This window comes from Saccostrea echinata, unplaced genomic scaffold (genome assembly GCF_033153115.1).
Source record: "Saccostrea echinata isolate AGI-Se365-2 ecotype Australia unplaced genomic scaffold, CSIRO_AGI_Sech_v1 ptg000007l, whole genome shotgun sequence".
Lineage (NCBI taxonomy): Eukaryota > Metazoa > Mollusca > Bivalvia > Ostreida > Ostreidae > Saccostrea > Saccostrea echinata.
In genome coordinates, this window is record NW_026889756.1 from 437,332 (window position 1) to 453,596 (window position 16,265).

The 16,265-nt window shown below is 30.3% G+C and overlaps 1 protein-coding gene across 1 annotated transcript; it reads right to left on the minus strand.

Moving 5' to 3' along the window:
* Positions 1-905: 905 nt before the first annotated feature.
* LOC133180582 (mannose-binding protein C-like) lies at positions 906-7,007 on the minus strand. Its single transcript, XM_061315060.1, has 6 exons — positions 6,947-7,007; positions 5,315-5,401; positions 4,571-4,657; positions 3,431-3,511; positions 2,288-2,464; positions 906-961 (listed from the first exon to the last, which is right to left on the minus strand). The coding sequence occupies exons 1-6, from the start codon at positions 7,005-7,007 to the stop codon at positions 906-908; spliced, it is 549 nt and encodes a 182-aa protein (XP_061171044.1).
* Positions 7,008-16,265: the final 9,258 nt, after the last annotated feature.

Genomic DNA, 16,265 nt, shown 5'->3' on the forward strand with positions numbered 1-16,265 from the left:
CTCCTTGGTATTAAGCCGATGAATTAAGTACATAGTTATGATGAGGAAGAGTGCCTCTTCAAAAATTGTAAATTTCATGGCCCCTGGGTCAAGTGTTGGGGGGGGGTATTTATTATATACTGTAAATAAATAAATGCTTTGAAAATCTTCTCTTCTGCCCTTGGTATTAAGCAAACAAACTAAATACATAGTTCTGATGAGAATGGGTGCCTCTTCCAAAATTGTGAATTTCATGGCTCCAGGTTCAGAGGTTCTTGTGCTTGGATGGGACTCTATTGATTAATTAGCAAAAATTCATTAATGCTTTGAAAATCTTCTCCTCTTCCCCTGAGTACTAAGCATACAAACTAAATGCAATGTAGATGTATATAATAAAATTATAAGTAAATGTGCCTTTTCTTTGCTCCTGGGTATCTAGGAGGCACACAGAATACACAATTGTAATAAGTTAAGCAAATCAGAGTTACCCCCTTTGCTAGATGTTGTTAATCAAGAAATCCTTGTATATAATTTAATTATTTAATTATTAGATTATTTGATTGAATGAGAATACAAGAAAGAAAAATTAGCCTATGTGCTATGTGCTGAATTTTACCATTTTGCTTTTATTCATAAAATTCACCTGGCTTGGTATATTTTTCTAAAGTTTATATTATATTTTTAGCACCAAGCTAACATATTCTGAAATTTATTTTCATCTGTAAACTCTTACTGAATGGGATTTGTCCATAATTTTAATGTTATTGAAGTATCAACTAATATTTTCCAAGTGTCATTTCTTTTATGCAAGAAAATACAACAAGTTATTGAGTAAATGTAACATCAGTTCGCTCTGTGCTCCTTTAGAAACATTTTTGAAGAAAAAAAGAGGGCAAATGAATGAAGATTAAACAATTTTACCATGATTACTCTGGTTGTATACTTTTTGGGGGAAATATGGAAGGCATTTCATTCTCCAAGTCTAGGGAGAAACATTCAAAGAATTATCCACTTTTCTAAAACCGTGAGATGATATTAAGTCTCCTCTAAAGAAAAAAATTGTTTGTATCATCTGTCCTTAACTGGAAATCATTGAGGAGCATGTGAAGAGGAGTATGCATCTCTGTCGACTAGTCACACTGGCCGTGAGCCCTTTGTATACAATATGCAAAAATCAGACAAAAAATGGAGGACAAATAATTATTAATGTAAAGCTTCGAGATCGTTTGCTCAAAAGAAATATCAGCATGTCTTCAAGGTAAAATTATTTTTCAAGATTCTACACTTCATCGTATATCAAAAAAAAAAAAATCAAGCAATAAAGGATATAACATTATTTAAAACAAAAGTATTTTGATTATTTTCATGACTAAAACCCAGAACAATATTTCTCCAATTTATACCTTTACCCGTGATTACAATACAAAGACTTTGTTCCATATCAATTTAACTTGCCTGCAATAAAAAATAAAATGTCCAGTATTCTTTTCACAATAATATGCAGAACATAAAATGCACTCATTCGCAAAGATAAAATTAGAGGAATAGGAATTATTGACTTATTGAAACGAAAATGGACGCGACAATGGCGGTATGGGTTTCCAAAATTTTATATAATAAAAGTAGCTGGAAAGATGTTCTAGCGCAACATGGACTTACTATACAGTTACTAGTGCCATCAATTGTTACCGATACTGCATACGTTAAAAAAAATTCTCTGTGCTTTTATTCAGTGTAAAAAACAGAATAAAATAAAATAAATGTGTCCGACCAATTCGTGCGAGAGAATGTATGGTTTAACAAGGACTCAAAATACAGAGGTAAAATTATTTATTTTAAGAAATGTATCAAAAGCAGATATAGATATGTAATGGGTCTTTTTGATGATGAAAAGTTTAAATCTCTCCCAGAAATTAAGAATAAACTGCTTAAAAAGCAAAAAAAAAAAAAAAAAAAAAAAAAAAAAAAAAAAAAATTAATAAATAATAATAATTAAAAAAATAAATAAATAAATAAAATAATAATAACAATAATAACCTTTGTGAATACTTACAGTCTTTATTAAATGGCACGATTTTAATTCTGGCAATGTATCATATATCGAAATTAATAATAATTCATTTCCATTAATTTTAATTTTACTTCTAATCAACAAAACCAACTTCTGAACTTGAAACCATTTTGACGAAGGGAATATAGTATTATATATACTTGTTGACAAGCTAGACGGCATTATCAATGAGACTTTTCTTATAAGGAATTTAAAGAGTTTTCTCGCAAATAAAATAAAACTCAAAGGAGCAATCACTGTCATTCCACATTCCTCTTCTGTCTGAATGTCCTGAAATTTCAATGCAGTCTTCTTTGCTTTCATCGTTATTTGGTTCTCCTCTGTTCCAGTCCGTGAACGTCAGGGAATTTCCGGTAGACGCCCAAACAAACCTTCCCTCTCTGATTTCATCTGTCCCCCCTATCCAGTATAATCCTAGTAAGATAGATAGAATATTACATCACGATGACACCAGAAATAAGGTAAATATTACAGGAATTGGGATTACTGTATACATACTCGATTTATCATAATTGGTGATTCTTTGTTTCAGAAAATAATTTTCTTCCTTTGTCTCTACTTCGGCCAATTTTGCACCATATTGTAAACATCTTATCTGCAAATATCATATAATTATGATAAAAAAGAGATGATGAATGATTAATGTAAATAACACACAAACAATACAAATCTGTGATGAGTGTTTAAAACACAGACCTCCGGAAATTCCAGAGGCGGTACATGTATCAGCTACCAATGAGAGGAAAATATCCCCTGTCAACCGCGTAACATCCGCCTTGAGCCCATTGTATTGATGAGGTTTACGGAATATTCCGTGTCCAAATTCATTATCAAAACAAAGGTCATTACAATTGGCATGAAATATGTTAGTCAAAATACGACCCAACAATAAGTTATGTATATATCTAAGTACTGTAAATCACTTTTTATTCACGAGAACTTTATTTTTGCGTAATTACGCGTGACTTTCTGCCAGCGAAAATTTCATTCTCGGATATAATAGTATTATTAAAGATTATACAAAGCAATAATCGAAGTTTCGCTTATATATACCAAATAAAAATCTCGCTTAAATGAGATGTCGCAAAAATTAAGTGCATTACAGTGCTATTAATTTTATAAATCAAGAAAGGATGCTTACAACTGCTTTGTCCCACGACTTTTTTTTTGCTATGATCTTGTAACAAGAAGATCCAAACGATACCCAATTTGATGGACACGACTTTGGGGACATATCTAAATGTTAGAAAAAAAAATAAGATGCAGCCTTGATGTTAAACTCTGACCATTTTTATTGATCACCGTTAAACTAAGTGTAACCTCTTCATTTAAAGTGAAATTTTCTCTTGAAAGATATAATTTTTGAAATATAATGTTTACCTTTGGTTATATTCCCTACTTTATTATCCAGTTTTAGGAGTTTAGTTTGCATCCTCTCTAGTATTTGAGGAAGAAAAATCCCTAGAAAACAAGAAAGAAGACAAAAAAGATAATTGTATACTGAGTCCATTGATAGATTTTCGGAAAACGATATACATACGAGTACAATATTGTTTGGAAAGTTCGTGAACTATGTCAATCTTTGTCAATATATATACACAAAAACTCACTTTACAAGGATACTTGAACTTGCCAAAATGATGAAAATTTGATCACAAGTTGTCATTAGAAATGAAATGCGAAGATTATAAACGGTGATCATGCTGAAAAATCCAATCAACTATAAAATTTGTGAATAGAGAGAAACACGGACCTCTGAAAACGGAGCTGAGTTCAAGTTCCACGGAGGAGTGAGAATCCCATGTTAATCTGTCACACCAGCTGTGTGCTCCTTGTTATAATTGGGTAAAAGGGAAAAAAATTCTGTAGACAGCAAATACAGCTGAAAAAATACCTTTGGATACATTTGTTACTCTGTTTTCCAGTTTTGTAATTTCAGTTTGCATCCTTTCTTCTATTTGAAGAAGTTTAGAGTCTTGCTCTAGAAGATAACGTTATTGTTTTGTGAAGATATTTATAGCTTTTAATAAGTTAAAAAAAAAATATTACTTAACATATTTACTGGATATATGATGCGAAAAAAGCGATTAGAAAATGTAAATTAATGTACTTAGTAGCATGTTTGTATTACATCAACAAATCTCTTTTTATCGATACAATGACCTTGTCAGCAAAAACAGTTTATCATTGAGTCAAATGCTGACTGACGTTTTTCATACAAATTGTTAGGGCATTATTTACACACTGAATTGTGAACGGATTTTTCCCTTATTTCCCGATCATGACAAGGAGCACACGGCGGATGTAACCGGTCGGCAGGGGTTGCTCACTCCTCCATGGCACCTGATCCCACCTCTGATGTTTGGAGGTCCGTGTTTGCTCTGCTCCTATTTTGTATTGTTTGATGGACTTTTGAGCCTGAATACTGTTCGTTATCTTCATATATTTCATCTCTCTCTTTTTGATGAGAATTTGCTCATTTAGGTCAATTGAAATCAGGAAATAAAGCCGTATATTTACCTTTGGTTACGTTTGTTATTTTGTTTTCCAGTTTTGAGAGTTCAGTTTGCATCTTTTCTCTTATTTGTAGAAGTTCAGAGTCTTGATCTAAAAGATAGCGTAAAGGTTATGTGAAAATATATATTAATGTATTCATTTAATACATTGAAAAGTTATTGGAAAAGGTAAACATATACAATGTATACTGACCATACTAGGCCTGAGTATCGCAAGCAAGCTACCTAACGATACGATACATATCACGATATGGTCATGCGATACAACATGTATCATGATACAGCTGTCAACAATTGAGTTAACCTTTATCTTAACATATTATTCTTTGATAACCTCCACAGTTATAGAAAATATTTTTTAAAAAAAATATCTTGATACCTTTGACCAAAGTTATGAAAGATGGATTTATAGTCTTGACATTGTATTTTTTCTTTGCTACCCTTTTTCAGCAATTTTAAATCATTAAAATTTGTTAGGTTGTATGTAGAAGTTTCAAACAAAAGAATGAAAATTATCTAGTCTGTATCACGATACATACATGGCGATACGATACGCGTATCATGAGCCCTTGCGATCAATACGATCGATGTATTGCTGTATCGTTACACCTCTAGAACATATGATGAAAAAAAATATTAATAAATTCTGTGACCAGTATATTTAATTATATCGCCAGATCTACTTCTCTTTTGATGAACATTTGCTCATTAGATCAATAGACTTCAGCAAATAAAGCTATATGCTTACCTTTCGTTACGTTTGTTACCCTGTTTTCCAGTTTAGAGAGTTCAGTTTGCATCTTCTCCATTATTTGAAGAAGCTTCATATCTTCCTCTTAAAGATAGCATTAAGAAGTTATCTTTTTAAAAAATACATACACTGATCGAAATTAAGAAAATGAAAATATACACATTCATCAAGTAATATTGATATTGTTATGTATTATTTTGTAATACTCTTTCTCTCCCCCCTCTCTTTGAAAATCTCTGCTTTATATGACTTTAAAAGTATTTCTAAATTTTCTTTCATATACAACCTGTTGAAGTGACATGATATAATACTTCAGTTTTATTTGTACTATTTTTTCTTCATTATAAATTTTTAATTTTTTTTTAAAATTTAAAATGAATTTGATGAAAAACTTACTATCTATCAAAAATGTTTTAAACACATCATATAAATTAAATATTTGAACATTTCTTAAAAAAATGGATAGAAAATGACGTTAAGAAAAAAAGAAGTTATGCCAGAAGACAGCAAATTTTCCAAACAACCATCCAACATATTCTGAACGTAGTGTTTAAAATACTGGAAATATATTAATGTAACGTGACCCAATGTAAGGTGTTACAAACATGTTGTGGGTCCTCTTATTCCTGAGATTTACCTTAATTAATTAAAGAGATTTGTTTAACTTCAAAAATGAATTTATTAAAATAATAGAATAATAAATCATGTTTAATAAATACAATCAAGAAATGATAATAGGTAAATGGGTCAGGACATATAAATAACAATAATAAATTGATTGGGTCACCCATAGATCAATTTCCCCAATTGAAATAGTAGGGGTGGTATCAAATTCTTACCCAGTTATAACCATGGGTGTAAATGAGTGAGTTCGAAATCTTTACCATGTGTTGGAGCAGTTCAGTGAAGGTGTTAATAGAACTTACCAACGTCTCAAACTGAAGGGGACGTTCAAAACGTCGCCTTTATATACCTTTCGTGCTATCTAAGGATGAATGGAAGACTAAAATGACTCACAAATCTATCAATTTTAAAACAAATCTTCAAGAATTCTTATATGAAATGTTTTGGGGTGATTTTTAATGCATTTCCTCTCCAATCTACAACCTCAAAAAGTTTTCAAATTAACACCCCGAATTTTTCCATGCAAGTGCAAAAGATGAAAAACAAGTTTGACCTGTTCTAAGGATGCGCCATGATTATTATTTAATTCTGTTTTCAAAGAAAGGTAAAGGTAGGTACAAGTAGCTACTTCAAGTAGCTTTAAATACTTAGTGTAATAGTGATAGTTTTATGCTGTTTTAATTATTATGATATTCAATTGTATAATTTATTAATTATACATTTATGAATATGCCACAACTGATTTTAAACTCTGAAGTGCATGTATTAATCTGTGTGTCAATCATTATTGACAAAGACAAATAATTTAAAATCAAATATCAATAATATTCAATAAAATAATTTATCAAATAAAATAATTAAATAAATTAAATAAAACAAACTAATTGAAATAAAATAAACAATCAGCTAAAACCTTAGATCCACTCCTTGTTTTATCCCTACACCTGTAATAAGCTACCTGAGTAGAATTCAACTTTCTTTAATCCTATTGGTCAAAACTTTTACCTCCAAATTCTGGACATGAGACAAAGACATTATTCAGATTGCTTTCAGACTGAGAAGACATGATTCTCATATTTAAATTATAACTTTTACTGTGAACTGGCAACCAGATCCTAATATGTAAGTAACTTATTTACTTCTACTTATTAACAAAATATATTTCAAATCTGATTTATCTGAATTATCTGAAATTAATAAACTAATGAAAATATTGAGTGTACAAGAGTTGAGAGTGAATGATATTATTTTATTACAGTACATACAATGATAAAGTGCCAGTAATTGTTGTTAAAACAAAAGTATTTGATGAGGCACTCTGTTCCATAAACAGGTACATTTCATATTTTTACAAATGTACTTATTATTTTTATATTTTCTTAATTAATAAGTGGACTTAGAATTCACTTAATGATTGTAATAAATAATGTAAAACAATTCAATATATGTTTCAAAGGAATATATATATAAATTGTACAAGTTTTTATAAAATGCTGTGAAAAGGGGAATAACTCTTTCAAACTATGCATAGTAAGAATGTATTATGATTTTATGAGTATATTGCATGTATAAAGAATTGTCATCCTGATTATATTAAATTGTACTAATACTATTTATATGTATATTTACAGGGTATTATTATCCATGGTATTATCCATAGTATTATCTACAGATATTATCATCTACATTAACAAATAAAATCACCATCAACGAACCCGCAGGTGTCTTGGTTATATTTATCATCTTTACCTGACCCCTGTTACATTAGGTAGCTATTAATAGCTACGTAGGTAGAAATAGTGTTTGGACTGGACTTGGTAAAGCCTTTAGCATTGCAAAGGCGGGAAAAGGGATGAGTTGTTGCTTTGTAATTGTTTTGGAGATTATACCAAGTTGATTTTGGATAAGTCAGGTGAATAACTTAGCCAGGTGGCCGTTTGTTCTTACGAGGCGGCTGATCTATGGAGGAAATTCGGGTTTGTACAATACAACCAAACGATATTCATGAAATAAACACATAAGTTGAAACATGAAGCATATACATAAATAACATGTATACAATAGTTGTTCATATTCCCATAATATTTACAAATAAAATTACGACATATAAATGTCATATTTAGGGCATAAATTGGGTTGATCTAATCTGTGGGTTGTTTTGGTAAGGGTATTAGGATTGTTTGAATTACACAACAAATTCCAGTTTCTCTCCCCCCCCCCCCCCCTCTCTATGACATCACTTTACAAGGATCCTAGCTGAAAAGATGCTGATATGAAGTTGATAGAAAGTTGTACATCAAAGTCAATAGAAAAGAAATGCGAAAATAGTGAACAGTGATCATGCTTTTAAAAATCAATCAAACAATACAGATTTTTATCAGAGTAAACAAGGATCTCTGAAAACAGAGGTGGGATCAGATGCAATGAAGGAGTGAACATCATATCAGTTACTCTAGTCGTGTGCTCTTTGTCATCATCGGGTAAACAGAAAAATCTGTAGAAAGTAGATGAAGGTGAATATTTACCTTTGGTTACATTTGTCACTTTGTTTTCCAGTGTTGTAAGTCCAGTTTGCATCCTTTCTTCTATAAGTAGAAGAGCAGAATCTTGGTCTAGAAGATAAAATAACAATTTTGTGAAGTTGTTTGTATTCATACTTCAATATAAGATACACATTTAAATTTATTTAATATATCAAAAGTTATTGGTAAACATATTTTCTGAACATGTGATGAAAAGGAGGCTATTAGAAAATATAAATTAAAGTAGAGACTTGTATGCTTGAATCGCATCCCCAAAAATTCTTTCTCTCTCTTATTTTGATAAAAATTTGTTTATTTAACCCCTTCACTTCCACACCGGTCAATTTGATCGGTAGCGCGTTAAAACACGACTTCGCGAAAATAAGATCTCTGTTTTTATTTCATGATAGCATAAAGGTATATAAACTATATATCATCTTTTTGGAAATTTTCTCTTCTTTAAAACTATGTAAAAATTTTATGTCTTCGTGTCGGTAATGAAAAGATTTTACGTTTTGAAGACATACACGACTTTTTGAAAATGGCGCAATTTTCCAAAGCAATTGACGATTTCCCCGACGATTGACATTTTTTATCCTGACTAACTTAATAAAGAAAGTATGATATATTCTTAAAGCATATTTTCTCTGCTTTTAAAATATGTAAAAAATATTGTTATTACTTTAAAATATTTTGTAAAAACAAGAATTTTCTTGCACTTATGTGTTTTTTCTCGTTTTTATTCGTAATATTTAAATAAAGCTCAGCTTTACGTGTATTTCTGTACCGAAATAGGGAAAACAAAATTAAGCTGGTAAAAGTAGAGAAAATTTCCTTTTCAACAAACCTTTATAGGTTTTTTTACTCTCAGTATTTATTTAATTACGATACTTTGAATTTGTGACCTTCGCATAATTTTTGTAGAAAAATCGGGGGCGATCAATATTTGCCGTCAAGGTCAATTTTGTTGCGTACGTATTACTAGGAACAACATATTTTATAAGTACTATTTATATATATGCTTTTAATGAAATAAATGCTTAATACAAAATAATTGGTTTAAAAAATATATATATACTATCTTTCTATCTTTTGTAAAAAAAAAAATATATATAATGAATTTATTTATCTACATTACATGTACAATAATGTTGATAAAAAATGTACATTCCCTAAACGTCTTTACGTCGAAAAAAAAATCAAAGTTAATATTGCTGTATGTTAATATATATATTCTTTAAAATATGAAATTTAATTAGATCTCTACTGACACGGAATTTAACAACTTTGAAACAAGCACAAAAACTCGCATTTACACGACTCATCACTGTAAGAGTTATTGCATGTACGAATTGAGATTACCACGTGTTTCCGCTGTAGCAGTAAACAACAACATGATGATGATCTGAACGTCAATTTTCATGATTATTTTACGACGAGGAACATCACATCAGTGCATCAAATAATATGTTGACGGTGCGACCGTTGGGGCGAGCGCATTGTTCACTTCATTCGTTAAGATCCGCCTCTTCATTTGGAACGTCTAGACTGTGACGTCACATGACGTCGTGTGTTAGCTGCATTTCCATAAACAAAGTTTAAAAAGAGCGATGATTTTAACAAAGAGCGTTTGTTTGTTTGTTTTGAACATATTTTATTGAGTACATCAAAGAACGTTTAATCTACTATCTGTATGCAATATCCATTAAATTAAGGTGAGTTTATTTTGTGTGAATTTTTAGTTGTTGTTACCGCGAGAACGAAGTTAGCAGCGAGAACAAGAAGTGATGCATTGTGGGTCCAGAATTACTGCGGAAAAAAATTCTATTGAATTAATGTGCTGTAGTCCGAATTTTCTCTTCGCCCAGGCGTTGTCGTTAGAGCTCGCAGTGACGAGCGGCGCTTCGCGCCGCTCGCTGCGCTCGCTATTACGGTCTTTCCTTTGGTATTTGAGGTGAGTAAGTATTGACTGAAGAGTATAAAGCTGTCTTAAAACGCATTAATTCACGCTCAAATGAAAACAAAATGTACACACGTACTAGATCTTCAAATATAGGCGTTACCCTGTTTCAGTGTTTGTATCTCGTATTGTTCAGCCAATTTTGTGTTGCTTTTGAAGTATATGCTTTTGACGACCACCCTTAAGTACCTTTCAAAATAAAATCAAGTTGGCATAATTATGGAGAGTTGTGAATTTTTTAGGGTGCTGCATGGTACCATAGGCTCCAGTACTTTCATCTGTGAAGACCTACTTGCTAACCCTACCATGCACTAGAAGGGCCATTAGGACACAGGTGCTTATTGTGACCAATGAACAGGTAAATTTTTGTTTTGGTGAAAATTTCTATATCTATAAAAATTCTAAATAAAGTGAAATTTTAATTGCATTCTCTTGATATTGAATTCACACAAGTTTATAAGAATTTGATTTATATTTTGAAAAAAGTGTATGATACACATGATATTTATGATGCATGTTTCTACATATAAACACACTATTTAAACACACAATGTTTATACGCATTTATGCTCAGATATGGAACAAGCTGTCTTTTATAGACTGCTGTGGTATTTTCAATCTCGTGAAGTATGTGGTTAGAATTTCCATTCTCTCAATTTTTCAGTCATGTACATGTATACATGGGTGGTCAAACTATATTCACTGGATGGCTATTTATCAACACTCCCATGTACACGAACAGTCTTGCCCCAGGAATTTTGCCCTGAAGCAACAGTTTTCAGTCCATTACTGTGTCCTTTTTCTTAAGAGGGCTGGGTGGTTGTGGCCATTTTCAGACTATATTGATCTCCTCTAGAAGAAGAGCTCCATATAAAGATATACAAAAATGATCAAATTTTAAAACTAAAATGTATGAAATTTTTGTTTGCCAAATGATAGTTGACAGCTTAAGATATCATATCTAAAAAAATAAGTTATATCTGAATCAGATGGTTAATTTGTTGACCCCCCCAGCCTCCTTAACAACCCTGACAGCCAAGTATGCTATTTCTTTTAGTTCAATAATTCAATAATGATGGTTTACTACTGGCTTAATTATTTTTCAGTCCTGATACATTGACTTAACCAAATCATTTAACTACATGAATCACATAATAAATATTCTTTTAATTTTAAAAGGAAAATTATATCCATATATTAATTATAGCATTCTTAATTTTATATAATGTAAATTCACATAATCTGTTTCAAAATATTTAAATCTTTTACAGGGTAGAAACTGATTACATGTACTTGACAGAAAATGATCATGTCATGGACAAGTCAAAGAAGTTCCTCCAGTCTTTCAGAGAAATGACAGTTAATGAAAGAATGGTGTCCACAAAGTAAAAGTGCTCTGGTCTTAAACATTTTGTGGAAGATTGAATCAGTTTGATTTAGAATTCAGCTTGCAATATTTCTGGATTTGTATATTTGGATAAAAACATAACATTTTCTACTTATTGACTAAACAGTTTTGCGTTAAATATTGCCAATGCCATCTATTATTATTTTTTCCCTCCAAGATGACGTCAAGTCTTTATTGTACCCCTTAAGCACTGTTACCAGAAAAATCTTGTAATGAAATCAATTAGTTTATTTTTTCTTGTTAAATTTAAAGTCGGGGGAAAAAATCCAGGAAAATAAAGGTTATTTTTAATGGCATCAAGAAAATGGATTTGTTTTTGTTTAACAGAAAGATACTATACATGTTGTAGTTACTGTTATGTAATTTTTACTTCACTGTTCAGCCACACCTTTTTGTCATTTTTGCCACACCTTTATTAGCCACATCTTTCAGGAAATATATAGGACCCGTGGGTCTGTCAATTTAATTTGCTAGTAAATATGCATTTTAAATTTGAACAAAATTGCACTGGTGGAAAGTACTAAAGTACTGTTTTTTTTTTTAAATTTACTTGTTATTGTGGTTGTGAATTTTTTTTTTAAATTAGAACACAAGAAACCCTGTTTGCAAATTGTACTTCAAATTTTTGACAACATTTTCTTTTAATTACTGGCATTGTCAATTCATTATTGCCTTAAAAGACCAAGTCAAATGTTTCTCATCAAACATGGCTAGTGAATGCAGTCTTCACCAGCGAAGGGATTTGCTATTTTTCTCACAAACCCTTGGTCTATCTTGCTATCAAAAGTCAGGATTTTTTTTTCACAAGTTGTGATTGGAGTTTATTGACATCATTTGACCAATCAGCAAGTGCTATAGTAAATGACGATATCTTCATTCAGGATGTTTCTTGACTCTCTAGTCTCAGTAATAAAAACCCTTGTAAACAATGATTCATAAGATAACATTCCATTCTTTAAATTGCTATGGCATATCATCCAATGTGAAGATTATGTGCACATTAATGTAATCTGGAACCTACATTTTGCATATTGCAGATAAAGACTTGCAACTTACTAACAAATAAACCTATCTGCTTGTTAGTTATTCTTCAGATACTTCACTTTTTATAAATTCTCTTTATTTCTATGAATGATGCAAGCTGTGATTCGAGATCAGGTGGCGTAAACAATCCTGACCTTTGATAGCATGTCACATAAATAAGATGAATGAAAGGATTGTAATGCAAAAGCCACTTATTTGAAAAAGAGATTCCGAGTTCCATCCATTGTCCATCTCATGAGGTTTTTTCATGCTTTTCATATAACCATATGATATTTACCATATTATTTTAATAATGTGTGTCACTAAGGTTGAATTACATGCAATCGCATCTTACGAATTTTATTTCAGTTCACATGTTTTAGATGTATTTTTAGAATGGCAACCAAGATATGCAAAATAAAAAAGATTAATTCATTTTATCAAATTTCTCTCAGGATTTTGTTGTTCACAACTTTTTACGTCAACTATTAGATGATATATCCATAATGATTGCAGCATTTCAGAATTTATATATACTTGCAATTTAAGGCAGAATTCTGTACTGATCTGACCTTGACCCCACTAAGAACAGAAGTGTCAAGGTCAATACTTAATTCTATAATGTTCTTTACATTATTTTGGCCCATATCTTACTTACAATATCATGGAATACACGCAAAGTGTCTAGAATGAGCGATAACAAACATACAATGTATACAGCCAAAAAATTGAAAATGTTGCTTAGCAACCACTTAAAAGTCAATAAACAAATATTTGAACTGAAGTGGCATTTGGATATTGCAGTTCTGATGCCTTCTTGAGAATATATTCAGAATTTTCTATTTCCGCATCCATTGTGTAAAATTTTAGCAAGAGTATTGAAAAGTGTCGAAAAAGTTGATGAAATTTTTGCACTTATTTGACCTTTGACCTCCTAAAAATAGTTCTAATGAGGTCAAACTTTAAGCAATTTATCTGCTGTATGTCCCTTTTAATTTTATGACCTCATATTTGACTTTAGAATGTGCTGGAATGCATAAATGTGTCTAGGATAATGAAAAAAAGGAAAATTGCTGACCGAAAATTGAAAAATACCCCGTTGCTAAGCAACCCGTTTAAAGTCATTATATGCAGAATTGAAAAAAAAAAGTTTATGTGATTCATGTAGTACAGTAAAATGCTCTTTTGTGAGTATATTCCAAATTTCCTATTTCAACATACATCATTGTAAATTTTTAGCTTGAAAATTAAAATTTATCGAAAAATTCGATAAAATTTTGCACTTATTTGACCTTTGACCTCCATTTCTACTAATAAGGTCAGTCTTTGGGTAACTGAATAGTCATGAAATATCATCTCTATGAAATTCCCTACAAAATGGTATGCATTATGCCTAGCTTTCTCCTTGGTTAAAAATAATTTGATAATGCTATGTCAAAAGGTCTCCAAAATCACGTAAAATGCGCCGGTAGAGAAAGGATTAATGTATTATTTGGTTGGAATTCAACCAATAATTGCCGTTATTTTTGAGTTATGACTTAATAAAAATGATTGAATAAAATTATTGCTTTTGAATAATCTGTTTCCATACTAACGTATATATAGTTGATTTCCTAGATATGTTTATCATGAAACATATGGAATCAGTAAATGATGTATGTGTACCTTTTGTAACATTTGTTACTCTGTTTTCCAGTTTTCTGAGTTCAGTCTGCATCTTCTCCAGTATTTGAAGAAAGTTCATATCTTGCTCTGAATATATTAACCACCGTATTTCTCAAATTAGTAATAATTCAATGACATATATAATTTATGCATAAATTTTATTAATGTCGTTGTTGATTAAGAAGACACTTCAGTTTTTTTTTCACATTAAGGTCTCTATTCATTCCTCTTATCACCAAGTGAATATTTCAAAAAAAAAAAAAAAAAATTATATTTTCAAAAGAACCTGCGACGTTGCAATTTCTTTGGCCAAAACAAATGCACAACGAAAGATTGAAATAGAAATCGCAACAACTCATTTTGATGGAATATATATATATATATATATATATATATATATATATATATATATATATATATATATATATATATATATATATATATATATATATATATATATATATATATATATGTATATTGTTTTTGTAAATAATTATTTCAATTGAACAACTGTAAGTCTTAGATATAAATATGTCTCTGAAATAAGATTTAAAGTCTTTATTTTTTCATTATCTAGTATATTTTATTCAATTGTCTTTCAAGTTTTAATGAGAGAAGATAACGTGATCTGTACAGCTAAAGTACCTCAAATTCTTAGAAAACATCAAAAACATTGATACTTTTGACTTTTAGTCGTAGAGAAAATGATCAATGTTAAAATGTTTTGCAAAAAAAAAAAAAAAAAAAAAAAAAAAAAAAAAAAAAAAAAAAAAAGTTAATTACTTGAATTCTGATATAAACAACAATTTGCAGATGTAAAGGAACAGTTTAGGAACTACCCTAACAAAAAATAAATACTATAGTTAACTATAGTGATAACTTTGACACTATGAAAACTTTGATTTACTACAGTGATAACTTTGACCCTTTGATTTACTAAAGTGATAACTATGGAAACTTTGATTTACTATAGTGATCACTATGAAAACTTTGATTTACTATTGTGATAACTATGACTCTATAGTGATCACTTTGAAAACTTTGATTTACTACAGTGATCACTATGACACTATAGTGATCACTTTGAAAACTTTGATTTACTATAGTGATAACTTGGACACTTTGATTTACTATAGTTAACTATAGTAAACTAAAGTTACCTATAGTATTTTTTGTTAGGGATATACACGCATTTAGACCTGGATTAACATGCATTTATACCAGTATCAAAGTAATAGTTTATTATTTATTGAGGTCAGATTGTTTACAAGCATTTTATAAACATATCGTTAGGTGTTTATTTTTCCTAAAGTAGTTTTTCACAGAATTTGATAATTTTTAAACTACGTTCATTAATAATCATTTGAAGTTATCAATAGTTTTATTCCTGCTGATACACTGTATCGGTCATTATGGAAATACTGTTTTTTTAACATTTATATCTTACCTTTAATGCTGGAAATTTCCTTTTTCAGTATCTTCGTGATCTGTGTTTCCATATTTGATTGAATGATACGTAATTCCTGAATATTCTCCTCATGTGATAATCCACTGGAATATAAAGGTTGTGCCTTTATAAAACACAGCATTGCAATGAGACAAATGACTGAAGAGAACATATTGATAGACATGGTAATTTGTCCAAATTAAAGGTTAATTGCTATTTATTTTGATTATTCGTATTCGCAGTTTTGGCTTTTACGTGTATTACATGTACTCGTGAAGAGTATTATATTTCTATACAAG

Coding starts and splice junctions, on each gene's coding strand:
- LOC133180582 (XM_061315060.1), bottom strand. CDS start 7,007: ATGTCTTCTCAGTCTGAAAGCAATCTGAATAATGTCTTTGTCTCATGT. Junction 2,465..3,430: donor AGTAGGGAATATAACCAAAG/GTAAACATTATA, acceptor CTATCTTACTAG/GATTATACTGGATAGGGGGG. Junction 962..2,287: donor AAGAGGAATGTGGAATGACA/GTGATTGCTCCT, acceptor GTTTCTCCCTAG/ACTTGGAGAATGAAATGCCT.